Source organism: Grampus griseus (assembly GCF_964374135.1).
Source record: "Grampus griseus genome assembly, chromosome: 1".
Taxonomy (NCBI): Eukaryota; Metazoa; Chordata; class Mammalia; order Artiodactyla; family Delphinidae; genus Grampus; species Grampus griseus.
The window spans coordinates 67,448,838-67,476,454 of record NC_139017.1 but is presented as its reverse complement, the minus strand read 5'-3'; the positions used below and the strand labels follow the sequence as shown (position 1 = coordinate 67,476,454).

The 27,617-nt window shown below is 51.3% G+C and overlaps 4 protein-coding genes across 8 annotated transcripts; 3 read left to right on the top strand and 1 right to left on the bottom strand.

Moving 5' to 3' along the window:
* The first annotated feature begins 494 nt into the window (after window positions 1-494).
* Window positions 495-4,279, top strand: UFC1 (ubiquitin-fold modifier conjugating enzyme 1). Its single transcript, XM_082653149.1, has 6 exons — window positions 495-922; window positions 2,558-2,625; window positions 2,863-2,926; window positions 3,220-3,296; window positions 3,549-3,639; window positions 3,842-4,279. Exons 1-6 carry the CDS (start codon window positions 800-802, stop codon window positions 3,920-3,922), a joined length of 504 nt encoding a protein of 167 aa, XP_082509275.1. The 5' UTR covers window positions 495-799; the 3' UTR covers window positions 3,923-4,279.
* A 676-nt stretch (window positions 4,280-4,955) lies between these two features.
* Window positions 4,956-11,015, top strand: USP21 (ubiquitin specific peptidase 21). The gene is made up of 13 exons (XM_082666805.1): window positions 4,956-5,106; window positions 5,923-6,543; window positions 7,334-7,393; window positions 7,552-7,672; window positions 7,896-8,007; window positions 8,175-8,330; window positions 8,837-8,901; window positions 9,158-9,261; window positions 9,444-9,530; window positions 9,814-9,892; window positions 10,123-10,230; window positions 10,337-10,451; window positions 10,691-11,015. Exons 2-13 carry the CDS (start codon window positions 5,944-5,946, stop codon window positions 10,779-10,781), a joined length of 1,698 nt encoding a protein of 565 aa, XP_082522931.1. The 5' UTR covers window positions 4,956-5,106; window positions 5,923-5,943; the 3' UTR covers window positions 10,782-11,015.
* An 894-nt stretch (window positions 11,016-11,909) lies between these two features.
* On the top strand, window positions 11,910-15,885 carry PPOX (protoporphyrinogen oxidase). Of its 5 annotated transcripts, XM_082673156.1 has the most exons (13): window positions 11,910-12,129; window positions 12,302-12,396; window positions 12,554-12,688; window positions 12,822-12,937; window positions 13,117-13,249; window positions 13,550-13,694; window positions 13,804-13,994; window positions 14,653-14,713; window positions 14,897-15,015; window positions 15,093-15,203; window positions 15,303-15,452; window positions 15,547-15,589; window positions 15,673-15,885. In XM_082673156.1, the coding sequence occupies exons 2-13, from the start codon at window positions 12,310-12,312 to the stop codon at window positions 15,813-15,815; spliced, it is 1,434 nt and encodes a 477-aa protein (XP_082529282.1). In that variant the 5' UTR covers window positions 11,910-12,129; window positions 12,302-12,309; the 3' UTR covers window positions 15,816-15,885. The 5 variants fall into 5 exon arrangements, with proteins under 5 accessions (XP_082529282.1, XP_082529280.1, XP_082529283.1 ...); XM_082673154.1 differs by having other exon boundaries at window positions 13,117-13,694; XM_082673157.1 differs by lacking the exon at window positions 12,302-12,396 and having other exon boundaries at window positions 11,970-11,984.
* Window positions 15,886-16,033: 148 nt separating this feature from the next.
* Window positions 16,034-21,976, bottom strand: B4GALT3 (beta-1,4-galactosyltransferase 3). Its single transcript, XM_082677482.1, has 8 exons — window positions 21,900-21,976; window positions 20,929-21,074; window positions 20,307-20,581; window positions 19,540-19,775; window positions 18,405-18,595; window positions 18,174-18,296; window positions 16,885-16,989; window positions 16,034-16,751 (listed from the first exon to the last, which is right to left on the bottom strand). The coding sequence occupies exons 3-8, from the start codon at window positions 20,566-20,568 to the stop codon at window positions 16,478-16,480; spliced, it is 1,191 nt and encodes a 396-aa protein (XP_082533608.1). The 5' UTR covers window positions 20,569-20,581; window positions 20,929-21,074; window positions 21,900-21,976; the 3' UTR covers window positions 16,034-16,477.
* Window positions 21,977-27,617: the final 5,641 nt, after the last annotated feature.

The window sequence follows — 27,617 nt, the reverse complement described above, 5'->3', positions numbered from 1 at the left end:
CCATGGGTTGGAACGATTAACACTGCAACAAGATATGTAAGTTAAGGCCAAAAATAATGTGCTTAGGTTTGAAAATCAACTGGAAGATACAAATTTCGCGAAAGGATTACTGGGTACCTACTGTGTGCCATGCACTAGAGATAAGAGACATGATTCCTTCCTAGATGAGTTCATTCCAGACCCAAATACCTCAGCTACACTAAGGCAAGTCTTCCCGTGACCTCTAAACTCCTTTGGCATTTATTAAGTATTTTCTAATTCAATTGTGTTAACGGTTCAGGGCTGAGACTGTATATACTTTGATTCTCCACGGTTCCCAACAATTCTCAGGAGTTTACTACCCTCCTAATGGATCACTGCATTGGCCCCCCGCTATCTCAGCTGAACTACAATAAGTTAAAGAAGTTTATTCGAAGCCGAAACATGTGAATCGCGCGTTTTAGGATGACAGCGTCCAGAAGAGCGCCTAGAACTGCCTGAAATTGTAACAACTCTTCAAGTGTCCGGAAGCGTTTTCTGAGATTACGTCTCTGAGCATGAGCGGAAGTCACCCTTTGAGCAATCTGCGGTTTAATTATATTCAGGACAGAGACATCCGTTTCCATTCTTTTCTTCTCGTTGCACCCATAAGCAAGTGATCAGGTGACAAATTTCTCTTCGTTACTATAAAATAAAGATCGTATTCAAAGAAGTTTCAAGGCAGCCCAACTCCCCATCGTCCAGTAGTAAAGATGGAGGCGCCCTGAATGTAAACTGCAGGTAATACCACTTCCGTGTTTCTCTTGCGCCCTGGTCCAAGATGGCGGATGAGGCCACCCGGCGTGTCGTGTCTGAGATCCCGGTGCTGAAGACCAATGCCGGACCTCGAGATCGGGAGTTGTGGGTGCAGAGACTCAAGGAGGAATATCAGTCTCTTATCCGGGTCAGTTGTGGTTCTACTGCCAACCGCGTCGCAAAAGGGTTGCGGGTAATCTGGTGTCCTTAGGAATAGGCTCCGTGTGGAAGCCGCTTCCGGTTTTAAAGTTTAACTTTACGAATTCATAGATATTGGACGACTGCGGGGCTGGGAGACTTAGGGAAGCGCGGTGGGGAGGAGGTGCCTCCCAAGAGACTCAGGTTAGGAGCCACGGTGGCGCCAGACTTTCTGACTGAAAGCAGCAGTTATTTGGGGGATATGCCGCCCCGGAGAATGACGTGTCCTCCTGGCCCCAGGTGATTGCTCTCCTGGATGTAGGGGAGGTGGTCAAAAGGAATTCCTGGAGCCCTAAGTCCTGGTCCGCGTCTCTCCGCTCCCTCTTTCACTTGTCCTGAGGGAGGAATCCACGTTAGAGCTAAAAATTCAGGTAGATATTAGTTGCAGAGAGACAAGGAGCTGAGCTCAGGGTTAGGAACGAGCCATCTTCTGAGCTAATCTCCCTTCTGTGGAAGGAGAAGAAAATTTGACTTTCTTGCGGTGGTCTCTGTTTCAAAGGCTAGCAGCTTTCCTGATGCATGTATTCATTCACTAAAAAACATTTATTGTACACCAAGTACCTAGGAAGGGCATCCAAAGCCGAATAAAATTGAGCCTACGGAGGTGGACAGAAACATATCATGATAATACATTATGTGGAGAAACAGGGAGAAGGAGTCTGAGAAATTGCTAAGATGTTTTGAAGCAGGAGGTGAGATACCGAAATCCAGCTTGGGTCTGGTCAGGGAAGGTTTCCTAGAAGAGGCAATGCTTGAGCTGAGGCTTAAAGGGTGAACATAAGTTGGCCTGATAAAACATGAAGGTAAGAGAAGAACATTCAAGGCAAAAGGAACAGCATGAGCAGTCATAGAAGCTAGAAACACCATGACATATATGAAGAAACACAAGTAGATCAGAGTTGTTAGAGCATCAAAGTGTGGCAGGGAGTGGTAGATAAGGCTTGACAAATAGATTTGAGCACTTGAATTTTATCTTGGAGGCATTGGGATACCTTTAAAGGATGTTAAGCGGAGGAGTAACACGATGAGATTTGGGTTTAGATCAGTCACTGGCAGTAGAGAGGAAAATAGAATTGACAGGGATAAGATTGAAGTTAGGAGGCTGTCATTAATCTAGGCAAAAGAAAGATGATGATCTCTAAACTTGGGAGTTATGGTGAAGATAGAGAGGAGAGGTAGATTTAAAGAATATTCAGAAGGTAAAATCAGCAGGACGTTGTAAAAGATTGGTTTGTAGAGTAAAGGAGAAGGAGGGTCAAGAATGATTCCCAGGTCTTTGGCTTGGGTGACTGAATGCTAATACTGCCAACTGAGATTGGTGCAGTGGAGAAACAAGTCTGAAAGACTAGAGGGAAACGGACTGCCAAGTTTGAGGTACCTGTGGAATGAAGGTAGAAATTTCAATACACAGTTGGATAATGGAGTTGAAGCTTTGAGAAAAGCTCTAGATTAAAGATAAAGATTTAAAAGTCATCAGCATATGGGTGCTTAAGAGAGGAAGTAATCACACACTTTTCTTTTGAGGGAAGGGGGACTGCCCTTGACCTCAACACTCCCCTCAAAGACCTCACTCTCTTACTTGTAGTACGTGGAGAACAACAAGAATGCAGACAATGATTGGTTCCGACTGGAGTCCAACAAGGAAGGGACTCGGTAGGCAGACCCTCTTGGGAGGTGTGAGGGTGGGGATGCCACATAGCTTGAGCATTTTGGTGTCCCAGAGCCCACTGCTAGGCCTTTCCTGCCCCTTTCTGGTCTCCACTCCCACAACTCCAGAGTTCCCCAATTCCCAACCCACGAGTCTCCCAGGCTGGTGACCTAAGCCAAGAAGATGTCATCTGAGTATTAGAAGAATGAGAAAATTGCACTGAGGTTTGGTCTGTGTTACAGGTGGTTTGGAAAATGCTGGTACATCCATGACCTCCTCAAATATGAGTTTGACATCGAGTTTGACGTGAGTATGATGGAGTGGGAATTATGGAGGTTAGTAGAACAGGAGGGATTAGGTGATTGTTAACAAGCTAACCAGGAGGGACCAAAGATAACTTTTTAAATGGGAGGGAAAAGCTGAGGTTTGAAACAAGCGTAGGTTATAGTTATTCATCTCCATGTCCAGAATCCTGGTGTGTGACTGCTGCTTGATGAGTTTATGGAAGATTTCAGTTCAACCAAGAAGTGTGTATATCTGATTAGATTATTTCCTTTCTGTTCTGATTCTGTTTTATTAAAGCTTTATAATTCTTCCAGATTCCTATCACATATCCCACTACTGCTCCAGAAATCGCAGTCCCTGAACTGGATGGAAAAACAGCAAAGATGTACAGGTAGGACCGAATAGGAGATGGGAAAAGGTCAAAGAAGGCCTTGGGGAAGAACTCTCTGAGGCAGGAGTTTTCCCAGAGTCTGCAGGCCTAGAGATACTCCAGGTCTCCCTCTGCCAAGCCTGGGCGAAGCACTTAGCTGACCTTGTTCTCAATTCCGATCACCAGTAGTCTTCCTGTGCTCTCAAGAGCCTGCTGTGCTTTATGGTATACCTTGCATGTCAACACCTTCTGATCATCTTGTCCCTCTCATAGGGGTGGCAAAATATGCCTGACTGATCACTTTAAGCCTTTGTGGGCCAGGAATGTGCCTAAGTTTGGACTAGCTCATCTCATGGCTCTGGGGGTAAGTTTGGAGTATTTGGTATATAAGGGGAGAAGGGGTTAGGTCCTGAGTGGTATAAGAAAAGTAACTGAGAGTAAACAAGGAATAACAGTGTTTTCCTTTGGGCGTGCTCTCCTAGAATATCTCTAGGAAGGAGCTTCTGATGGAATAAGAGGCATTGATTGGGTGGTAGTAATCTCACAGGGTCTCCCTTGTATTGCAGCTGGGTCCGTGGCTGGCAGTGGAAATCCCCGATCTGATTCAGAAGGGAGTGATTCAGCATAAAGAGAAATGCAGCCAATGAAGGATCAATCCACTGAGGCAGGACAGAGGGACCTTCCATAGGCTACGCTCCTGTTTTCCTGTGCATCATTCTTTTTACTCATCTAACCACTTCCCCCCACACCCCTTCACCCATAATTGTTACTAAGTACCAACAGTTGCTGCAGACACTGCTGAAAAAAACAACGGTATTGCTGCTGAATTTCTAAGTTGGGCTACACGGAAGAAGAAAGACTAGGGCCTTGAAAAACCAAAAGGCAATTTATATCCCTTGTCCAGGTGGAGCAGTGTGAGGTCCTGGAGGGATAGGGGGTGACTGAAAGTGGGTACATAGTCTTTTTGGTTTCTGGAGATAACTCATCAATAAAAGCTGCTTCCTCTTGTGGCTTGGCTTGTGGTTCTCATTGGTGGCTGTTAATAGAGGGTGAGCAGGCTTAGGGTCAGCAGGCTAAGACCCAAGGCACATGTACAACTATACTAGTTCGGGAGGGAAGGGGAAATGGAGGATGCTCTGTTCTGGAGCTGGGGAATGAAAGGAAATCCTGACTGCTCTCCCTGCTGCTGAGATCTGCTTTTGTCCTTTAGCAGGGAGCCTACCGCTTTGGCCTGCAAGATGCTTGACGACTGGTTTTGCAGGGCCAGTATTCCCTGCCCTCCAGGGATCTTCCCAACCCTATGTGGATACTTCACTGGTCTGTGGGCTGGACCCAGGCCCTGCATTCGCACCCCTGCTCCCTGGGAAGGATCTGTGCTGCAAGCCGGGGGGCCATACTACGATTGTCAGATTTATATCCTTTAGAGCCACGGGGTGGGGCGATGGGACTCTACTTTAGGGACTTGCTTTGGAGCGATGGTTTAAAGACAATTCTTGCCAAAGCTGGGAACTGGCGGTCCTAAAGTTGGCTGTGTTTCCATGGTGTCGGCAGCGGAGCCTAGGGGGCGGGTTCACGCAAGCGCCGAGGAAGCCGGTGGGCGGAGTCTGAGTGTGGGTGCGCAGGCGCTCTGAGAGACAGTGAAGCCGGCGGCCGGTGGCCGGGCGGGACCAACAAAGATGGCGGCGGCCCCTGCGGTGGGAGAGATCTGGGCACTAGCTGCGGCTAAAGCTGCAGCCGGGCCCGCGGGGGCGCTGCACGAGGGTAGTAGGGGGTGGCCCTGAGCTGGGGCCTGGCCCCGGCTGGCCTACCCCGCCGCCTCACCCGGGGACAGGTACGGTCCGGGGCGTTATGGTGTGGGGGTGCCGAGGGAAGACTGTTCCAGACCCGAGAGATCGCCCACCCCAAAAGCAGAGGTGCTGGGGGCCCGGCAGGCCTGCGAGAACTGGGCTGGAGGGACCAGCATCCATGGATCGTGTAGAATATGCCGCTGGACCCCGTAGCCAATCAGCAGCCTCGGCCTTTCTGCCCTCGAGGGGGGCGGACCCGGTTGAAACCTCCTGTGGTGGGAGATGTGCAGAGATTAGGGGTCAGGGAGTTAGTTCGTCCTCCCTCCCCGCCACAGCCCCTGAGCCCCAACACCACTTTGGAGCTCAGAGGTGGGGGAGGGAGTAACCTTTTTAGTGTGCTTCATTTGCAGCCAGGAGGGGCAGGGGTTTGAGAATGGAATGCTGTCCTTGGGGCTGTTATACTTGCATCCACACCGCTATTTGACCAGAGGTCCCAAGTGACCCAGAGCACATCCCACTTGACTAGGCAGGTATGGGGGAACCTTCATGAGCACCTAGATTATAAAGACAGCCAAGATAGGAACTCTTTATCATTGGCTCTCCAGTAAAGCAATATTCTGCAGGAAGGGCGTGAGGAATGTAGAAAGAGTCAAAGCCCTGCCTGCTATCATTCATTCATTCATTCATTTACTCAATGGATAGTAAGTGTTTACTTTGTACCAAACACTATACTAGGCACAGGGGATACAATGATTGATACACTAGACATGGTTCCTGCCCTCCATGCATGTAGCTAGTATGGCAGCCTAGGTTCCCACCTCCCTCCATATTCAAACGCTGATCGTCTCTTCTCCTCTCAGGTCCAGCCTGTGGTGTCCACAATGCCCCAGGCTTCTGAGCACCGCCTGGGACGGACCCGAGAGCCACCTCTTAATGTCCAGCCCCGAGTGGGATCCAAGCTACCATTTGCTCCCAGGGCCCGGAGCAAGGAGCGCCGAAACCCAGGCCCTGGGCCGAACCCTGTGTTACGACCTCTGCCTCCTAGGCCAGGTCCCCCTGAGGAACGGCTCAAGAAACTGGAGCTGGGACGGGGACGGACCTCAGGCCCTCGTCCCAGAGGCCCGCTTCGGGCAGATCATGGAGTTCCCCTGCCTGGCTCACCACCCCCAACTGTGGCTCTGCCTCTCCCATCAAGGACCAACCTAGCCCGTTCCAAGTCTGTGAGCAGTGGGGACTTGCGTCCAATGGGGATTGCCTTGGGAGGGCACCGCGGCACTGGAGAGCTAGGGGCTGCACTGAGCCGCTTGGCTCTCCGGCCTGAGCCACCCACTTTGAGACGTAGCACCTCTCTCCGCCGCCTTGGGGGCTTTTCTGGGCCACCCACCTTGTTCAGCATACGGACAGAGCCCCCTACTTCCCATGGCTCCTTCCACGTGATATCTGCCCGGCCCTCTGAACCTTTCTACTCCGATGACAAGATGGTGAGGACTTGCCAGCACACGCCTTCCATGCTCATGTTCCTCCATGCCTCCAGCTTTCTTGCCATCATATGGCTTTCCTTTCCCCTTTTTGCCAAGTTCCTTTTTCACCCCCTTCATTTCAGTAGTTTGGACTCTCCTCTCCCTTATTTAAGTAACTTTAAGCCTCATAGACCCTTTCCAGGGTTGTCTGTGACTCCCCAGAATGGTGTGCCATTTCAGTCCCCAAGGAATAAACCATTTGGAATTCTTTGGGTCCCCAGGCCCTTACCTTCCCTTGCTGTACCTTGTCTCCTAGGATGCTGCCTAGGCCTAATTAATCTCTGGAGCTGAAGAGGGGCAGGCTCAGAACATCTGAGCTCGTGCGGTTGCCCATTTCCCGAGCTAAGTGAGCTAGGCTGATTGCAATTGGAGCCATCAGGAGAGGGTGCAGGAAGGGGCCACGGGTGCAGGAGGGGGCCTTGGGGGTAGCAAGGTGGGGGTGGGGAGCAGCTGGGCAACCATGCCAGTGCTTGGGGAGTTGCCCCAGGAGCTGCATCGCCGGCTAGCTGGGCAGAGGAGTAAGTGGGGAATAGGTGGGACAGCCATGGCTGAGTCCGTGGTACACTCAGCTGTGTTAGGCTTACTGCTCATGGTCATTGAGGTAGGGAGACCCTAATACCCAGTGACGGAAAAAGTGTAGAGTTTGGGGTTGAAGGATGGGGTGGGGAAGGCAGTGGGCAGCATGCTGTTGAAAGGTTAAAGCGCCAGGTGGGATATATGGGAATGTGCTGACTGTACTCTGACCTTCCAGGCTCATCACACACTGCTTCTGGGCTCTGGTCATGTTGGCCTCCGAAACCTGGGGAACACGGTGAGAGCCATTCTCCTGTCTTTCCTAACAGGAATGTGAACTGGTGTTGGAGGCAGGCATGGGGAGGGAAACTTGGGGAAGGACAGCACTGAAGTTCTCCTAAGGCTTCCTAGGCACTGGTCTGGGGAGGTAATGGCACTGTCTTTACTGCTCCCCAGTGCTTCCTGAATGCTGTGCTACAGTGTTTGAGCAGCACTCGGCCTCTTCGGGACTTCTGTCTGCGAAGGGACTTCCGGCAAGAGGTGCCTGGAGGGGGCCGAGCCCAAGAGCTCACTGAAGGTGGGGCGACAACTCCTGCTCCCTTCTTACAAGTCCTCTTTTCCCCAAACCCTTGTAGGTCCATCTGCCAGTGCCAGTGGCCCCAACCCTGAAAGCTGGCAGGTGTATCTGTTTTTCCCAGTGCCTGATTTCCTAGAGGTTGTTTTCCACCTTCTAAGCCTCCTCTTGCTTCCCTCTTCTAGTCATTAACCACCGTTTCCCTTCCCCACTCCCACCCTAATAGCCTTTGCAGATGTGATTGGTGCCCTGTGGCACCCTGACTCCTGTGAAGCTGTGAATCCTACTCGATTCCGAGCTGTCTTCCAGAAATACGTTCCCTCCTTCTCTGGATACAGGTGGGAGAGCTGGAGGGTATGGGATTTCTCTCTGGCCTTGTCTGGGGGTAGGGCCAAGCAGCATCATTCTGAGCCTTGAGACGCTCTTCATCCAGGAAGTGGGGACAGGGGTTAGTGACCGTGGACTAGGCAGGGGTCGGTTGCCCATGTTCTTTGTCTGACTGCAGCCAGCAGGATGCCCAAGAGTTTCTGAAGCTCCTCATGGAGCGGCTGCACCTCGAAATCAACCGACGAGACCGCCGGGCTCTGCCAGTCCTGGCCAATAGTCCAGCTCCCTCCCAACCCCGCCGTGGAGGGGCTCTGCTAGAAGAACCTGAGTTAAGGTAAGTTTGCTCCCCTCCTTCTCCTCCGCAGTAGTTTATCAGCAGCATTCATCCTTCACAGAAGTAAGCTAGTCAAGATTGAGGATGTAGTGTCCAAGGAAATACTTAGCTCAGAAAATGGTTTGAGAAGCAGTGCAGAAGTAGGAAGAAGGCAGGAGGAGGAGGGAGGCTGAGGGGCACAGATGGAGGCAGAAGATAGTGCTATGGCTGTCACCATATTGACGGAGGAGGGGATAATTAATTAACAAGGTACCTAAGGGGTCTGAAGCCAGGTGGAGGAAGACGGCATGTTCTTCCCTTGTCGACATTCCTTTCTTTTCCTCTCACCTTGGATTTCCCCGGAAAGTCTTCTGAAGCATTACTCCTTTGTCTGTTTCTTGAAATTTAGAGAAGGAGCTGGGGTATGAGTGGGGTACAGGGCTCTGTGGATCATTTCAGTGGTGTTGGGGGTGCCCGGTGTTCCTGCTGTCTCATGGGTGCTCCCCACTTCCCTTGATCTGTCCTAGCGATGACGACCGAGCCAACCTAATGTGGAAGCGTTACCTGGAGCGAGAGGACAGCAAGATTGTGGGTATGGAACGAGACAAAGTGATGGGGAAAGTTAGTGTGTGGGGGATGCGGGCTTGGCAGAAAAAAATCAATCCTATCCAGGGGTGTGGGAATAAGACTGGATGACGAAAATGTGGAGAAGTTGTGATGGGTTTGTGAGGAGTGTCGGTGGTGGGAAAGGAAGCGTCAGGCAAACGGGTGGGAAGAGATGGGAATCCAAGGAAGCATCTCAGGCATCCCACAATGACTGTTTCTCCTGCCCCTTTGCTTCTATCTAGACCTGTTTGTGGGCCAGTTGAAAAGTTGTCTCAAGTGCCAGTCCTGTGGGTATCGCTCCACGACCTTCGAGGTTTTTTGTGACCTGTCCCTGCCCATCCCCAAGGTGGGATTCCAGAAGATTCCAGGGGTGGATGGGACATGGGTTCTGTGACCCAACCCTACCCACCCCCAGCGTGGGAGGGAACCCTGTGGGTCTCTGGAGCAGAAATGAAGCTTGGATTAATTGAGAAGAGTTGGAAAAGGAAATTCAGAACATGCTGACCCTTCACTCTCCTTTCCCCCCAGAAAGGATTTGCTGGGGGCAAGGTGTCTCTGCGGGATTGTTTCAGCCTTTTCACCAAGGAAGAAGAGCTAGAATCGGAGAATGCCCCAGTATGTGTGGGTTCACGAGGGATATAGTAAGGGTGGGAGACCTGGGGGGGCTCCATAAGGGTAAAAGGGGTTGCATGATGCCTTAGTATGAAGAATAACACTTATATATGTCTGGGTTTGTGTAGGAGTTTCAGATATGTCCTGGGATTCCCAGGGCAGAGGGCAGTGGCCCAGAGGATACAGGTAATAGGGAGCATAGTAAATTTGTATGTGAGTCAGGGTGTCAGAAAAGCCAACGGAGGTGAGGAGCACGTTAACCTTATATTATTTGACATTTACTCAGGTGTGTGACCAATGTCGGCAGAAAACACGAAGTACCAAAAAGTTGACAGTACAAAGATTCCCCCGAATCCTCGTGCTCCGTATCCTAATCTTCAAATTCTTATTTCTCCCATTCATTCTTTTTCCTCATTCCCCATGTTTGCAGAGGTTGGACATTTGGGAATTCAGTTTTCCTTAGGAAAAGCCTGCCACTCCACCTTTCCCTACCAAGCTCCCCATGTGTGTTCAGGGAGGGGAGTGGACAACATTCAATTCCTCAGCCCCCCTCAGAGGCCCTCTGCCTCCCAAATTCTCCTTAACCAGAGCTTAGATCTTAATCGATTTTCCGCCTCCCGGGGCTCCATCAAGAAAAGTTCAGTAGGTGTAGACTTCCCGCTGCAGCGACTGAGCCTAGGGGACTTTGCCAGTGACAAAGCCGGTGAGTCTTGTAGGGAAGGTCCTGAGGAGCTCCCGTGAAGGGGAGGGAGAGAGTGGGAGTGGGGCACAGCTCTGACTATAGAATTTGGTCATCTCTAACCCCGAAGGAAGCCCCGTATATCAGCTGTATGCCCTTTGCAACCACTCGGGCAGTGTCCACTATGGCCACTACACAGCCCTGTGCCGGTGCCAGACTGGTTGGCATGTCTACAATGACTCTCGGTGAGAATAGCCTCCTATTCAACTCCTGCCCCATTCCCGCTGCAGCCCTGACACCTTTCCCTAATACGGAGCCCCAGGAGAGCACAGTGCCTGGTAAAAGGCGGGCGGTGGGTGGGTGTGTGTGGGGGTATGGGGGCGTCTTTCCTCATCACTACCGGGATGCTGTGAGGTTGATCATGTGGGGAGGGGGGAATATGCAGGAATGATCACACCTCCTTCCCCATCTCCCTTCTTCCTAGTGTCTCCCCTGTCAGTGAAAACCAGGTGGCATCCAGTGAGGGCTACGTGCTGTTCTACCAACTGATGCAGGAGCCACCCCGGTGCCTGTGACATCTCCTTTAAGCCCTGGCACCTGTGAAACCCTTTCAACACCCTCAAGCCCCCAGGCTCCCCATTTACCTCAGAGACGTCTATTTTTGTGTCTTTTTAATCGGGGAGGGGGGAGGGGGTGGTTGTACCTCCCATTATTTTTTTTATTAAAAAATACCCTTCTACCTGGAGGCTCCCCTGTCTCCCAGCCCCATGTACAGAGCTCCCCAGGCCCCTGCCCGTGTACAGCCCCCAGACCCTCTACAGTCTCACTTTTTTTTGTGAATAAATTTATTAAGAAAAAATGATGTCCTTATTTGTATTTGTGCTTAAAGGGGGTGGAAATACAGAACTAGGCCGAATTGGAGTCTTCCTGGGACTCAGTTCCCTTTCTGAACAGATGGGGCGCGCTCAAAGCCGTGGGGGTGGGAGTGGGGATAGAGGTGCCGGACCAGGACCCGTTGATGCCAAGGTTTGACCACGCAGTGAAGGTTTACATTGGGAGGAAAAGGGAAGGCGAGTCTGAGACTCGTGAAGCTGTAGGGAAGCCTGGAGCTAGAGCGCAGGCACTGGGTAGACGGGTTTTGCCGGTGTAGGGGGCTGCCCCCTCGAGAGCGAGGTGCCCAAGGACCCCTGTTGATAAACACGGTACGTTGCCGGGCCGCCCTAACTCCCGTAGGTCCAGGCTGTTGCTACCATCAAGGAGCTGTTTATGGAGCCACCTCCCCACGGACCAGCCTCCAGTGTCCCTATCTACTCTCCCTACAACCAAAGCTCATGAGGCCTTCCCTCCAGGGTTCTCAGCCTAGCTGGGCCTGGGAAGCTCGAGCTGGGGAATGCTAACCAGCACGCAGCTCTCGCCGCTCCAGCCTTGAGGGGAAGTCAGTGATGGATACGGATACTCTCTCCAACCTGGCATCGAAACAGTTAACTAACCTCCAGGTCCACAGAGCAACCTTCTACAGGGGCCAACCCTCCGCCTTTGCGGGAGGAGGAGCCGTTGCCGGTTCAGTGTTTTCATTGGTGAGTGTGATCGGGGCCTTCCAGGACCCACCAATCCAGGAGCAGGAAGGTAAGGTCGGGAGTGTGCCGCGAGAATAGAGTGGACGGAGAGTCGGAGAGACCGAAAAACTGGGAGGGGGGCGGGCGGTGAGGCAGCGGACCGAAACTCTAGGCCTAGTGGGGGCGGGCGGGACGGAAAGCGCTTGAGAAGACTGGCGGCAGGTCGGAGCCCAGAGCCCTGCGCTAGCAGATAGCGTGGGTGTGGCCCTTATCCACCTCCCAGCCCCCGCCCCTGGGATGCCGGCGGCATGATGTGTTGAGACCTCTGTCTCCTCCTTTCCCCTCATTTTTCTCGTTCCTCTCGTGGGTGAGTCCTAGGCCCTGGGCGGGGACCTCACAGTTCCACCACCCCATCCGCGGGCTCGGCCTTAGTTTCCCCTAAAGCAGCGAATGGCCGGGGGTGGAACGCGGAACCCGCAGGTTTTCTGGAGAGCAGGGTGCTTCTGGTCAGCCTGTCCGTATCGCCTCCACACCCGCAGGCTTCACCATGGGCCGGACCGTGGTCGTGCTGGGCGGAGGGATCAGCGGCTTGGCCGCTAGTTACCACCTGAGCCGGGCCCCTTGTCCCCCCAAGGTGAGTGCCCCCACTCCGTGCCAGAGGGAGCCTCCTTTAATACTCCTGTCCCATTTCCAGCAAGAGGGAATGCGCCGCCCCATTCCCCTCCTGACCCTTTACGCCGCCGCGGCCGCGGCCGCGGCTATAGGCCGCAGTGTCTCCCTCTTGTCCCCAGGTGGTATTGGTGGAGGGCAGCGAGCGCCTGGGAGGCTGGATCCGCTCGGTACGAGGGCCAGATGGTGCTGTTTTTGAACTTGGACCTCGAGGAATTCGGCCGGCGGGAGTCCTGGGAGCCCGGACCCTGCTCATGGTGAGCGGCTTGTGGAATGCCTAGGAGAGGTTGTGGAGGGACCTTCACTGGAGAATAGAGTGAAGGGGAGCAAGTAGATTTGGTGGTCAGTCCTTTCCTTAGTTTATGCTCTTTCTGAGGACGTGTGGAGCAGGTTTCCGAGCTTGGCTTGGACTCAGAAGTGTTGCCTGTCCGGGGAGACCATGCAGCTGCCCAGAATAGGTTCCTGTATGTAGGTGGCGCCCTGCACGCCCTGCCCTCTGGCATCAGGTAATGCTATCATCTCTTTACTGCCATCCTTCTCCGCTTCCATCCTCACATCCTTTCCATTTCCTCATCTTCCGGTTTGTCAGCCCTCCCAGCAAAAGGGGCCAAAGGAATGGAAATGACCCCCTGGAGCTGCGGGGTTAAATCAGAGCTCCCTCTTCACTGTGCCTTCCTCCATGCAGGGGGCTACTCCGCCCTTCACCTCCCTTCTCCAAACCTCTGTTTTGGGCTGGGCTGAAGGAGTTGACTACACCCCGGGGCAAAGACCCTGATGAGACTGTGCACAGTTTCGCCCAGCGCCGCCTTGGTCCTGAGGTAACACTGCCCAGAAGCCCCCAAATCCCTCCCCTCCTAAACCAGCTGCAGATCCCCATACTCAAACCTTCCACTAGGGCCTCTTCTGTATCATCTGAAAACGCCCTCTTCTCTTCATACCCAGTAGCCCCCCCAAACTCAGTGTTGGGGGTGAATGCCTTCATTTCCTTTCCATCTTTCTGTAATAGTGGGACTGCTTTCCAACCAAACCCCACCCCACCCCTATTCTCTGCCAAGCAGGGACAGTGGAAATTAGTGCAACTTATTCCTTGGCCTCTCAATCCCAGTCTCACCCTTAAGGTGGCGTCTCTAGCCATGGACAGTCTTTGCCGTGGAGTGTTTGCAGGCAACAGCCGTGAGCTCAGCATCAGGTCCTGCTTTCCCAGTCTCTTCCAAGCTGAGCAAACCCATCGATCCATATTATTGGGGCTGCTGCTGGGGGCAGGTGAGGGGGGAGTTGGTTCAAGGGTTGAAGATATTAAGGACTGCCAGAGTGAGGGACTGGAAGCAAGGTGTGTTATTTTAATGATTCTTCTCTACTTCCTCCTCTGCAGGGCGGGGCCCACAGCCAGACTCAGCACTTATTCGCCAGGCTCGGGCTGAGCGCTGGAGCCAGTGGTCACTCCGTGGAGGGCTGGAGACATTGCCTCAGGCCCTTAACACCCACCTGACTAGTAGGGGTGTCAGTGTTCTCAGAGGCCAGCCAGTCTGTGGGCTCAGCCTCGAAGCAGAAGGGTGCTGGAAGGTAGGAGAGCCCCCTGGAGTGTAATGAACCTGTCTGTTAGAGTTTCCAACTTTGTCTAAATGCTTTAGCCGGCAGAACTGGAGTTTCTCCTTGTTCTCCTGTCCTAGAAGCTATTTAAATATGGGCTACTCCACATTCCTAGGCCTTATTTGTGGACCTTCCTCCAAGACCTGTTTGATCCAAACCTGTGGATAGAATATATATAAGTGGCTCCCAGCTAGGGGCAAGAACCACTGAGCTCCACTAAACATTTCAGAGTAGCCCACTGGCTTTTGTCTGGCCCACTTCCTGGAGTAATGGGGGGATGATTTTTGTGCTGACTACTTAGTCTGTTCATCCTGAGTCAGCACCCAGTCTCTCTCCTGCCTGGGAAACTAAGGCAAAATTCCCATGATCTCTGTGTCTTTTATTTTATTTTATTTATTTATTTTTTTTGCGGTACGCGGGCCTCTCACTGTTGTGGCCTCTCCTGCTGCGGAGCACAGGCTCCGGACGCGCAGGCTCAGCGGCATGGCTCATGGGCCCAGCCGCTCCGCGGCACGCGGGATCCTCCCGGACGGGAGCACGAACCCGCGTCCCCCGCATCAGCAGGCAGACTCCCAACCACTGCGCCGCCAGGGAAGCCCTCTGTGTCTTTTAAATGTTTTCTTCCTCTCAGGTGTCTCTAGGGGACAGCAACCTGGAGGCTGACCACATTATTAGTGCCATTCCAGCTTCAGGTAATGTGGTGGTCACCCTCCCCTTCTCCAACCAGGTTGAGGCAACGTAGCTTCTTTCTGGGCCAGCAGGACCATGCCATGCCCCTGAACTGGTCAACCCTGTGGGAGTCTAATCCCAAGGAGGGTTGGTAAAATTGAAGCGTGAATGCCTCCTGAGGCAGGCCTCTGCCTGCTCTCCTCCAGTGCTCAGCAAGCTGCTCCCTGCTGAGGCGGCACCGCTGGCTCGCGCTCTGAGTACCATCACTGCTGTGTCTGTGGCTGTGGTGAATCTGCAGTACCGAGGAGCTCGTCTGCCTGTCCAGGTGTGACACAGAAGAAGGGGAGATGTGGGCTCAACTGGAACTCTTCCCTCCTGACCCAGTCTCTTCCTTTTCTCCAGGGATTTGGACATTTGGTGCCATCCTCAGAAGACCCAGGCATCCTGGGAATCGTGTATGACTCAGTTGCTTTCCCTGAGCAGGATGGGAGTCCCCCTGGCCTCAGAGTGACTGTGAGAGAAGGCAGCTTTGCTTAGTGGGAGTTTCCCAAGAGCTCCTCTGTGCCCCAGCGTAGTAAGGCCAGGCTGGTCAGTGCCGTATTCCCTTTTTAGGTGATGTTGGGAGGTTCCTGGTTACGGACATTAGAAGCCAGGGGCAGTGTCTTATCTCAGGAGCTGTTCCAAAAGGAGGCAGAGAAAGCAGCTGCCACTCAGTTAGGACTGAAGGAGCCACCAAGTCACTGCTTGGTCCATCTACACAAGGTAAACACTCCTCAGCTACCCACTGGAGGCATTGTCTACCCAGGCCTGGGACATCAGTGATAATCTTTCCCTGTATCCCCTCTTCTCTCCCCAGAACTGTATCCCCCAGTATACTTTAGGCCACTGGCAAAAACTGGGTAAGTTGGGAAAGCAGCTGGGCTGAGAAGAGCTGTGAAAATAGACCCCCAGCTGTAACATTCCTTTTATCTTTTCTTCCCAGAGTCAGCTACCCAATTCCTGGCTGCTCAGAAGCTGCCTTTGACTCTGGCTGGAGCCTCGTATGAGGGGGTTGCTGTCAATGATTGTATAGAGAGTGGGCGCCAGGCAGCAGCCCGTGTCCTGGGCACAGAACCTAACAGTTGATCCTCAAACCCCACTTCTTCCTGCCCCTGCTCACAGGGATTCTCTCACCCATGAAAATAAAAGATGCTGGAGCGTGGCTTGGTCTGGCTGTTCTGTCTCCTGTGGGCGTGGGTGGGGTGGGTGAGCAAAGGTAGGTAAAGGGTGCTTAGGATACAGAAAGCAGGAGCAGAGGCAAGACAAAGTCCTTTATTAGAAAATATATCAAAATCCCAGCCCCCTGAGCAAGGTCCAGAAGAGGGAGCTACTCCAGCACTGGCAGAAAGTACCCTGGGAGGGGCTTCCTTCAAACACACTTCCTGGGAACCATAAATAGAATAAATATTCACAGAGGTCCCGGGAGAAGTCAGAACACTCTTCTCTCCATGGAAGAGGAAGGGATTTGGGGTCCAGCCCTGCTCTTACCCCCTGGGCAGGGGACTCCTAGGAGTCATCACAGAAAATCATGACATCAAGGATTCACAGTCATAAGCCCTGGCTGGTGACCCTAGAAAGAGGGACCCCCAGGGCTAGAGGAGCCCAGCTCCAGTCCAGCAGTGAGGAGAGGCCCCTGCCCCCAGCACGGCAGTAGAGTTCATTTCCCCCACATCCCCTCTAAGAGCAGTGAGGAGCTGAGGGTGGGGAGAACACAACTCTTCTGATTCAGTTTCATGATTAAGGAGGAGTCAGTGTGAACCATGGGGAGCTGTGTGGTTGGCAGCAGGCAGAGGGTCGGGCCTGGCTGGGGGCCGGCGCTGCAGCATCTCCTGACGGAAGGCCTGGGAGGAACCAGGTGGGTAACGGGGACCAGAGGGAGTCTGAGGACCCCGAGGGTCAGTTCCAATGTCTGCTGTGATGTTGGTATAGAGAGGGCCCAGCTCTCGAGCCAGCAATCGGTATGTCAGTGAGTTCATCCCATCTTGAGTCCAGGAATTCCGGGTTCGGACCAGGAGGTCAAATCTGAGGATTAGAGATTGGAGACTAAGACCTGGAAAGGAACAGCCAGGAATCTAGGAACCTTCAGGAACTGCCTGGCTAGGGCGCAGAATCCTGAGGATCCAGTAGTAATTCCCAGGCAGCCCTCCCATCCTACCTGTGGGGATTTTCCTCGTTGCCCTTATCTCCTCGGTGCTTCACCATCTTATAGTGTCCCACAGATGTGGGGGGCCGAGAGATCTTCATCCCAGCCAGGCGTACCCTATGGGAAAAGTGAGGGCAACTTGGAGGACCCAGAGCAGAAGAAAGCTGCTGACAGGTGAGCAAGAAGAGCTAAGGCTAGCAAGGATGGAATTGCACGTTTCTTTACACAAAGAACAGCTATTGCTAACTAGGCAGAAGAAGTGCCAAGTACTGGAAGGGGAGAGAAAGTCAAACACAAAGAAAGAAATGGCTGAAGAGAATGTAAAAGCCTGGATGTATCCAGATCCTCAGGGCCTACTGCCAGGCACCCTGGGGCCTTTAAACAATTGGCAGAGGTAGATTTGCACCTCCCACCTTTGCTTCCTAAATGGCTCCCAGGAGCTGCCCCTGCAGTCTGGAAAGGACCGGGAGAGGAGCCATTTTCTCAGAAAGGGAGGGCAAGACTGGGAGTCACAGACCCAAGCTCAGCGATTCTTATTTAGACGAGTACTCTGCCACATCCCCTAGCCCCCACCCACATTAAGAAAAGAGTGGAACCAAGTAATCAGGACCTGGAAAGAAACAAACTCCCACTCTGACCCACAGAAGCAAGAAGTGAAGATAGCCTGGGAAGGTACTGAAAGAATACATACATTTAGAAATTGCTGGGTGCTTTACACACATACAGAAGACAAGAATTCATAGAGATGTCATGCCCGAGGACAAAGGGGGAGGAGAAGCAGTGGGTCCAGCATATCAAGTTCAAATAGTCAAATGACAGGAAATTGGGTCAGCTGAGGCTGAAGGTCAAAATGTTTCACATGCTAAAAATAAGCTGGCATCATGCCAATGGCCCAGGCCTTTTTTTTAAAAAAAAAAAAAGTGGTTCTGGGCTATGTGGAGCTGAGCCTCTCCTCTCCCAGCCCTGAAAGGAAGTGTGGTTTGGATGCAACCCTAGCAGAGGCAGGACTAAACTGTCTCTAGGCCCCTTTCCAGCTCTGGAATCCCATGATACTATAGTCTACTGATCTGATCTTTCCCAGGGACATTACTAACCAGATCTAAGAGACTGAAGGATAAAAGAATGGGGAGCAGCATGCAAAGCCTGACCTGGGTAGACTGAAAAGACTAAGGGAGAGGAATGGGCACAGTGCAGCACCAGGGAGCTAAAAGTTAGTGGTAAAGGACTATGGCTAGGGGTGGTCTCACAGGACAGTGATCCAGGCTGGGGTTAGGGAGGGAGGTGGTGGCAGGAAGTCTGACCTGGTAGCAATGTCATCATCCTCACCACCCCAGCCCCAGTATTCATTGGGGAAGCCATTCATCTTCAGATACTGGTCAGGAGTGAGCGCCGAGACCCCTCCAAAGTACTGGGGGTACGGGAGGCTGGGGAGAGAAACATCCTTGGATTCCACAAGTCCTCTGGGGGGCCATCCCCCCTTCTTCCACTGGGTGGTGGAATTCCTGCTTCCAGTACCCTCTCACGCCCTCTACCTGTATCCAAACTTGTTCATGGCAACAGCAACATGCCGGGGTCCTCGGGGGTCACACACATACAGATTGTGGTCGTTCTCTGGCAAGAGGTCCACATCATGCAAGAACAAGCAGTCCCATTCTTCATCACGCAGGGCCTCCCGCACCCCAACATTCAGCAGCTTTGCCCTGTTAAATGTTCCATTTCCAGCCTGGAAGATAATGGCGGAGGACCAAACTAGGTCTATAGGTAGCATGGAAAAGAAGCATAAAAGTGAAAAGAGGGAAATCAAAGTGGGATATGGGACAAGGAGAATGAAGAGAAAGACAACGTCTTTGTTTTTTCATTCAACAAAAAATTTTTTGAGCATCAGTATGTGCCTGACACTTACATGCTGCTATTTAGCATTTAATCCCGACAACAAACCAACCACGTGGAACAGGTGGTATATTAGTTATCACTCTTTGCCTCATTTTAGCAGGTTGGGGATCCTGCTCAAGGTGACATATGGAACAAGTGGCAGAAGCCAGAATTTTAGCCCAAATCTATCCACTTCCAAATTCAAGAACGGAAAAATCATGGAAGATTATAGGACAGTGGGAATATCCTTAAGGAGAAGTATGGGACTAACACGTTGGCAGAGCAGTGCCAGCTGCTGCTTTCTTTTTATATATGTGTGTGTGTGTGTGTATATGTATTTTTTTTTTGGGGGGGGCTGCATTGGGTCTTTGTTGCTGCACGCAGGCTTTCTCTAGTTGCGGTAAGCGGGGGTACTCTTTGTCGTGGTGGCTTCTCTTGTTGCGGAGCATGGGCTCTAGGCGCGTGGGCTCAGTAGTTGTGGCTCATGGGCTCTAGAGTGCAGGCTCAGTAGTTGTGGTGCACGGGCTTAGCTGCTCTGTGGCATGTGGGATCTTCCCGGACAGGGCTTGAACCTGTGTCCCCTGCATTGGCAGGTGGATTCTTAACCACTGCCCCACCAGGGAAGCCCCCTGCTTTCTCACATTCAACAGTCTGACCCTCTTTTTTTTTTTTTTTTTTTTTTTGTCTGACCCTCTTAAAATTATTTCAGGGATCCATTATATGAGAGTGGAGTGGAATTTGTTTGAGGCTTCCTTATAAGAAAGAAAATCAGAAGGGTATGGGAATTGGGGGTACCTGGTGGATGACATAGATGCCATAAGCAAGCTGCTGGCGTTGCAGGAACGGGTGCAGGTGGTAGAGCAGCAGGCGCAGGTGGTGCTCCCGGGCACGATGGGGCACAATGATGGCTGTTCGGGACCGGGGCTCACACCCTGCAGGGCGGTACCGGCCCCCCGGTTCCACCCGGGGATTCCTCTCCACAATCTCTGCCAGTGACGGCACTGGGCTAAAGGACACGGACACGGGACCCACTGTTGGGAGGGAATGGCAAGGTCAGGGATTAGAAGGGCAAGAAGAACTGTCCCTGGCAGTCTTATTCTGGGGCTCAGCTCCCCCAAGGGCTTGCTCAAAAACCTCACAAAACCTTGAGTTCCCCATCACTGGGACAGCTTTGCAAAGTCTGGAAGGTGAAGGCTCCTTACCTAGCCTACCTTCTTATTTGAGGGTTCCATAACTCCCCCCTGCCTCACAAGGTTAGAAGCTTACAGTTAGGGGATGGAGAGAACAGATGGACTTCCAACTAACTCACTAGACTAGGAGTGATCTACAAAAGAAGCAAGTCCTAGCCCAAGGCAAGAAGAGCCCATAAATGGGCTGTGGCTCAACCCAAGAGCCCAGTCGAAACTCCAAATTTAGAGTCCATTCTATCACAACCTCAGCCTCCCTTCCAGTTACGTGAGCCTCCTGTTCTAAGACCCACTCCTGCCATCCTATGCCTGTCCAAGCCTCCCTGTCCCCACACCTTGGCCTCGCCTTCACTTCTGCCTTCCTTCTGCACTCACCTAAGAGAGGAGATCGTTCTGGACAGTAGGGCAGACCTTGAGGAGCTGGGGGGCCCCCTGGGGCAACAGGGGCCCCAGGCAGGTGACTGAGGTTACTGTAGACATCATGGGGATGAGAGTAGTCAAATGTCGGCTCCTGCTCTCGGCCAAATAGAGCGCTGAGGCTTCGGAAGCCCCCCAGCGACAGGTACATCATGACAGCCAGCTGGGAGCCCACAAGCAGGGCCAGAGTGCAGGGTCGCTCCAGCAGCCTCCGCAGCATCCTGGGGTGTAGTCTGGAGAGGGAGAGAGGAGAGTGCTGGGGCAGGCAGGAAGAGAGCAAGCCAGCAGAAAGAGATCATTGGGCATGGATGAAGGCGGTGCCAGGGGTAAAGAGGAAAAGAACAAAGTCACAGAAGGGAGCACACAGATGTATGGAAAGAAATAGAATGCTACCACTATCAGACCTACCACCTGTCACTTCCAGCCCAAGTTTCACTCTCCTCCACCCTTCCCTCAAACCACTCCTATCACCTACTATCAGTCCCCAAGAATGCTTACATCATTCATGTCCCAAGGCCATTTCAGAGCATTCTCTGGAGAACCTCCCTTCCAATTTTAGAGGGGGTAGAGATAGACTCACCTAGGTTCAAGCTGTCTTCTTCAGGATCATGGGGACTCCACGGGGTCCCGGGGGAGCAGAGATGTGAGGCATTATATAAAATTGGAAATGTCACAGAGGACAGAGGAAGGCTCCATCCAGCACTCCAACAGCAATCTTAGGACCAGCTGAAACAGAAGTGGTCAAGGATAGCCAGCCACCCGCAGAGGGGCAGACATGAGGATCAGGGTGAAGCCGGTTTCCCAGCTGGGGAAGGGAGGGAAAGTGGTTGGAGAGAAAAGGGGTGCAGCAGTAGATGCTAGGTCCCTGGCCTCTCCCCCATAACCCTCTAGTGTGTCAGATTCACTCTGTACTTAACCATCCTCCACCCCAGCAGGACCAACCTATTTGGAGAGTGGGGAAAGGGAAGCTATCGGAGATCTTACTTTCGCCAGGGGTGAGGCAGTCTTAACAGTACTGTGGAGTGGCCTCAAGAGAACCCAGGGAGGCGGAGGAAACTGGCTCCTTTCCGTTCTTCACGTTTCTGGGAGCTAGCTCTGCAGGTGCAGGGAGCGTGACCACCTGGGAGCTGCATGCAAACAACCTTGCAGCGCGGCGGGGAATAGGATGGGGGTAACATCCCCTACCTTTTTCTACCTTTCCCCGGTCCTATCGGAGGTGGGGATCAGGGGTTATTGGTGAAATGAGATAGGGAGATGGAGGGCTGGGCAGAACCTGTCAGAGGTACCTGGGCTAGCTCACCTAGAGGGGCGTGGTCAGCGCTCTGCAGGGGCTTACAGCCCAGTTGTTTCGGAGCACCCTCATCCCACCCCAATCTCCTCCTGCGTTTGCTCTACCTTACAATGTGAGCCCACCGGCCTCTGTCCATACTTGCACTTACGTCCCCCTCCCTGCTCAAGGCTGTCTCCAGCCTTTACCCAAAACTTCTCACCTTCCCAATTTCCCGAACCTTTCTCCCGTGCCTCTCACCCCACCAGCCCCAGACCACACACCTGACCTTCTGCAGCCAGTCTTCACCACCACCCCGACAGCCGGAAAGAAACCGCTGCCGCCATCTTGGAAGCGGGAGCTTCGGGGGCGGGGCCTCGCGTCACGGGGCGGGGCCTAGGGTGGAGCCGCCCCGGCCCGCGAAGCGCAGGGTCTGAGCCCCGCGCGGCCTGTGGGGCACGGGTGAAGGTACCGCGCGGGCTTCTCGGGGCTCGATCCCTCGGGAGAAGGCGCGGGGGCTCATCCCCACCGGACCGACTTCCAACGGGATTCCACCCCCCACCCCTCACCCCTCACCCCTCACCCCTCACCCCTCAGACTTGTGAAAACATCAAGTCAAACCAGGACCTTTCTCGGGGCCAAGACGTACTGAGAGGCCGGTGCATCGGAAGACCTGACTATCGCCCGAAGTTGACCTGAGCCCCTTTCCCAGTGTGTCAGCGGCGCCCCCTTTAATCTAGTGCCACTTATTATCAAAATTATTTCTTGCTCAGGGTACATCGTTGCAGACTCCTCTGGCGCATTTTTGTATCCCCAAGGTATCCCGCAGGCCTTGAAATAGAAACGGTTAATAAAACAAGGAAACGTTGAGTGTGGAGGGAAGGGCAGCGTCCGCTTTAATGTAAAAATGTGTTTCCCCAGTTGTTAAGAGTAAGATGGACGCTTCGTTAATATGCAATATGCTTTATCTTGTGGCTTCTACTTAGAAGCAGAGCATCACACTGAGGAAACTTAAATAACTCGCAGTGTCTGCCTCAAAAAGCTCATGTTCTTTTGTGCGGGGTCGGGGTGGGGGTGAAGGGGGTCAGGGTAGTTGTACACAATATAGTGTGATAAATATGATAGCCTAAAAATTGCACCTCGTTCACAAGTTGAAGTTTGGAAAAGGTTTCCCAGAAGAAATGATGACTAATGGGAAACCTGAAGGACTTGTCTATAGCATGCCCTTCTGTTTTATAAGATTCAGTCTCCATGGAGCTATTTTACAATTCTGTGTAGGTTAACTGATCCACATGCAAATTCTGTCCTGTCTGAGAGAGGTTCAATTAACCCCCTACTCCCCTCCTCACCCCGCCCCCCCCCCGCATTGTGGGAAAAACAAAACAAAACAAAACAATTTTGCCTCCATTTTCATATTTCTTTATTTCTGATCTGTAAATGTGTCTGTTCTTTAGATTTTTTTTTTAACGAGTTATAACATCTGCTGGTTTCCTTATGAGTTAAATAAAATCTTTAACAGGTGTTCATTTTTATACATGTATTGACAAAAACTCTCTCCTTGACCAAATTTTAGACAGGCTCCCCTGAGCCCTCTTTTCTAATAGACCTCATCCTTGGGCCTATAGCCATTTTTATCAAGAATCCTGCTAAGTCACTTTAGCAAGAATCCCCTCATCCTTAATTTCTGATCACCCTGGCCTGCCTTTAGCAAGAATTCTAAGTTGGTTGAGCAAGAGTCTCCCTACTCTTGATGTAATTTTCCGTCTACTGACTCATTCTGCTCATTGGCTATAACTATCCACCTGTCCTTAACTGTATTCAGAGTTGAACCCAATCTCTCTCTGATTGGGATAGCCTTGGCACCTACTGCAATAGTCCTGAATAAAGTCTTTCTTACCATTTTAACAAGTGTCAGAATAATTTTTTCTTTAACAGTGTAAGAGTCATAATTTTACCCTTTTCTGAAAATTATCTTTTAACAGGTGAATAGCGTTCTAGACACAGGAAACCACAGTGCAAAAGTCTGGAAATGAGGAAGAAATTAGGGAGCTGGGGAAATTAAAAAATGGATCAATAGGCTAAACGATAGAGTCAGGGGAATGGTGAAAGATGAAACTGAAGAGGTAAATAGGTGACAGATAATGAAAGACTCCATAAACCACATTGAAAGAGATTGAGTTTTATCCTGTGGGCAAGAAGAAAGCCTTAAAGCGCTCTAAACAGAGAGTGCTACGATCAGAACTAGGAATTTTACTCCGGTGGAAACGAGGAGCATGATTGGAGTGGTCAAGACTGGAAGCAGGGACCTATCAAGGAGGTTACTGCAGCAATCCAGGAGTGAGATGAAACTCATGCAAAACAAGGTAATATCAGTGGGACTGGAAGGAAGAGGACACCTTTGAGAACTTTTAGGAGGCAAATAGGACTTGGTGATTGGCTGGATGTGTCAAGTCAGGGAGTTAGAAGACTCCAAGAGGACTCCCAGATTTCTTTTTCTTAATTAATGAATTAAGTAAGTAAGTAAGTAATTTATTTGGCTGTGCCTGGTCTTAGTTGTGGCATGTGGGATCTAGTTCCCTGACCAGGGATAGAACCTGGGCCCCCTGCATTGCGACCACAGAGTCTTAACTATTGGACCACCAGGGAGGTCTCGACTCCCAGATTTCTAATGTGGATCACTGGGTGGATGGTGGCGACATTTAATGAGAAACAAAACTTAGAAGAGGTGGGCTTCCCTGGTGGCGCAGTGGTTGGGAGTCCGCCTGCCGATGCAGGGGGCACGGCTTTGTGCCCCGGTCCGGGAAGATCCCACATGCCGCGGAGCGGCTGGGCCCGTGAGCCATGGCCGCTGAGCCTGCGCGTCCGGAGCCTGTGCTCCGCAACGGGAGAGGCCACAACAGTGAGAGGCCCGCGTACCGCAAAAAAAAAAAAAAAAAAAAAAACTTAGAAGAGGCACATTTGGGGGAAACAGTAGAGATGACAAGTTAAACTTTGGACCTCATGAGTTTGAGGTGCCTATGGAGGCTCAGAATTAGATAATACTGGATTTGAGTACAATGGCAGCTTTGAAACCCACTGGCTGTGTGATGTTGAGCAATACACTCTCTGGGTTTCATCCACACAGTGAACCCATCTTAAGTGGTTTTGTGATAATTAGTGAGAATTATGGAAAAGGGCCAGCAGACAGCAGATATTCAATACATCTGATTTTGAGCACAAAGTAAGAGCCAAGTAAAAGCCCTCATTTTTTGTGTTTTTTTTTTAAAGATCTCACTGTGTAGTGGAAAAGACAGACATACAGAAACTTGAAATGTAGTTCTTCTAGAGGACCCTTCCTCAGCCTCTGCTCCTCCACGGTGTTCTACTGTTGTAAAACTGACTTCACCTTCTTATCCCTCCTATCTACCATCTTCTGATAACTCCTCTACATTCATTTGCAAGCTCCCTGTTTTCAAGAACCTTCATCTCTACTCTTTTTCACCCTGGCCGCATCCTGGGCTTAGTCATCCCCTAGAATTGCTAGTTTCTGAAACCTTAAATTCTGATATGCTGGTTTCCACCACAACATCCGATCTTTCTGTATTCTGAAGAAATCCTGGGGCCTCTAGAGGCCCAGTCATGACACACAACATAACCGAAGAAACGCAGTCTAGTAATAAAAAAAACTAATTTAACATAATTTAAATCTTTACTTAGTTTCTCAAGGAAACATCAGAGGATGGGGGAGGGGAGAGTGAAGCAGGAGCACATTTTAATACACAGCTCAATGTCTTTAAAATCCTCTCTCCCCCACTTAACATTTTCTACCGAGATGGTAGCTTCTCCCCAAAACTACCCCTTCCAACTCGACTCAGTTGCTTTACAGTATTATCCACCAGCTTCAAGTCTGTTCACTTTACTTTGATTTTGCAGAGCAGAGCAGAGCCTGGGAGCTGAACTAGCAAGCACACCTTCCACCACTACCCTACTCTCCAAAAGCCCTTATAGCTTACTTCTAGAAGGGGAGGCAGACACCTCCTCCAGGAACACTTCCTTGACCCCATATTCTATGCGCCTCTTCTACCATGGCACCTATCACACAGGTCTGGAATCTTTGTCTTACCTGAGACTGTCTTAGCCACCAGACTATGAACTCTGAGGACAGAGACCATGTCTTCCTTTTTATTATCCCCTGAAAGTAACCTACAACTTTTGGCACAAATTCTACAAAATAGCCCATTTTAGATCTGACCTAGAAAGTTCCTTGGTATACTTATTTTCTCAGGCCAATGCAGGAGTGGGAAGGGAACAGGGAACGGAAGAGATTTGAGGGGAAGAGAATCAGCATGTATTGACACTCACTAGAAGCCACACACAGGGCCAAGCATTTACATCATTATGTTCTTAAGTTCTGACAACCTCTCCATAACGCAGGTGGTAATATACCCATTTTACAGATAAAGAAACTGAGGCTCACAGAGATCAAGTAATTTAAGATCATGCCATTACATCCTGGCTCTTGCAAAGCTTAGATTCAGTCTGACTCCAAAAATCTGTGTCCTTTCCAGACACTGTGAGAGAATGATTTGATTCTAGTTTATAACAAAATGGCTTATTTATTGAACAAATAAGTGGGATGAACAATTCATTCTCACTGGGGAATTAGGTCAGTTAATATATTTCCTCTGACCCGTTTTCAGGCCCCAGTTCTCACATTTTCAGCTTCTCAATGCTTATTTGCATCTACATTATCAAGAGAATGTGCTAATGTATCTCTATGGAGTTGGACATGTGTATGTCAATGTGTGTCACTGCTTGTGTATTTGTCTATTACTGGGTTTGTAGGGCCTGTTATTGGTTGCTCAAAGACTGTGAGGGATGCCTTCAATCTATACTTCCTCCCCTCCCTTTCCTTCCTAAAGCTACTTAAGTACTCTGGGCCTGTCCCCATATAAGGTCCTATCTGAGGAAGTTGTTCGGAATTGTTGTTCCCCCCCTCCCCTCATCTGCCTCTTTCTGAGCATTTTTAGAACTGGTGGTTTCCTGCAGCTGTCAGCTGGTTACTCTTGCTGCCAATGATTTTAGCTTGCCCCCAGCGACAGTCAACGGGGAAGGTGTTCAACTTGTTCAGAAGCATCGTCTGAGCTAATAAAATGTTACTACGTTAAGTTCTACTTTCTTCCCCCTTCCTCCCCCACAAGTCCTGACCGATGGGATGCTGGTTTTGTCAACTACTATCAATCTGGTATTTCAGAAAACAAAACTGTAATACCATATGGAGATTAAACAAGTGGAGCCAGAGATGGAGTAGAAACGTAACCGAGTAGCTGGTCCCACGGCACCCCTCAGGAATGCTGGCTCTCTCACCCCCACCACACAGATAGGGGTTGGACAAATGCCCAGATTTCCTCCGCTCTAATCACTGAAGTCGAGAATCTCAGGGACAGAAAGGACTTAGAGAAATTGGCCCAACACACAGTTACTGCTTCGACCTCTTCCCCCACCTTGAACACACAGGCACACTTGCCATTCCATAAAATAGTTGTCCATCTCTCCTTGAACTTCTGCAGGGATGGGGTTCTCTCAGCAGTCACCGACTCTTCTTCCTCCAGCTCATCACCATTCTTTTTCCCTTAAGGACCAGATACTTGAACTGTCTCCATGCCTTCTTCCTTCCTGTTATTCCTGTTTCTCCTCCTGCTTGTACACCCACATCCCAGCTCAGACCCATGAAGGCAATAATGCCCTCCCCACATCCATAGCAAGAACTTGTTGGACCCCTGACATCGGGATATTAGGCAGTCTACAGCCTGGGTCTGGGAAGGTTGGTATGGGCGAGAACATTCCAGGAAGGGGTGACGCCTTGCTAGGGATTTAGGGCCAGGATACCCATCAATTCTCTTTGAGGAGCAGCTCTGTCTTCTCTTCTCTTTCACTGTATGCCTCCCCCCGGCGCCCACCCATCCAATCACACAGGTGTCCCCTAAACTCAGTAACTTTCTGGGAAAAACGGCTTCATGGCA

Bases quoted from the DNA above. Each gene is read 5' to 3' on its own strand.
- B4GALT3 (XM_082677482.1), bottom strand. From the start codon at position 20,568: ATGCTGCGGAGGCTGCTGGAGCGACCCTGCACTCTGGCCCTGCTTGTG. The intron at 19,776-20,306 runs GTGAGTGCAGAA...CCCTCCCAACAG, and splicing joins AGAACGATCTCCTCTCTTAG to TGGGTCCCGTGTCCGTGTCC. The intron at 16,752-16,884 runs GTAGGATGGGAG...TCTAATCCTCAG, and splicing joins AACGAGGAAAATCCCCACAG to ATTTGACCTCCTGGTCCGAA.
- PPOX (XM_082673154.1), top strand. From the start codon at position 12,310: ATGGGCCGGACCGTGGTCGTGCTGGGCGGAGGGATCAGCGGCTTGGCC. The intron at 12,938-13,116 runs GTAATGCTATCA...TCCTCCATGCAG, and splicing joins GCCCTGCCCTCTGGCATCAG to GGGGCTACTCCGCCCTTCAC. The intron at 15,590-15,672 runs GTAAGTTGGGAA...TTTTCTTCCCAG, and splicing joins AGGCCACTGGCAAAAACTGG to AGTCAGCTACCCAATTCCTG.
- USP21 (XM_082666805.1), top strand. From the start codon at position 5,944: ATGCCCCAGGCTTCTGAGCACCGCCTGGGACGGACCCGAGAGCCACCT. The intron at 6,544-7,333 runs GTGAGGACTTGC...CTGACCTTCCAG, and splicing joins TCTACTCCGATGACAAGATG to GCTCATCACACACTGCTTCT. The intron at 9,262-9,443 runs GTGGGATTCCAG...CTTTCCCCCCAG, and splicing joins TGTCCCTGCCCATCCCCAAG to AAAGGATTTGCTGGGGGCAA.
- UFC1 (XM_082653149.1), top strand. From the start codon at position 800: ATGGCGGATGAGGCCACCCGGCGTGTCGTGTCTGAGATCCCGGTGCTG. The intron at 923-2,557 runs GTCAGTTGTGGT...TCTTACTTGTAG, and splicing joins AATATCAGTCTCTTATCCGG to TACGTGGAGAACAACAAGAA. The intron at 3,640-3,841 runs GTAAGTTTGGAG...CTTGTATTGCAG, and splicing joins CTCATCTCATGGCTCTGGGG to CTGGGTCCGTGGCTGGCAGT.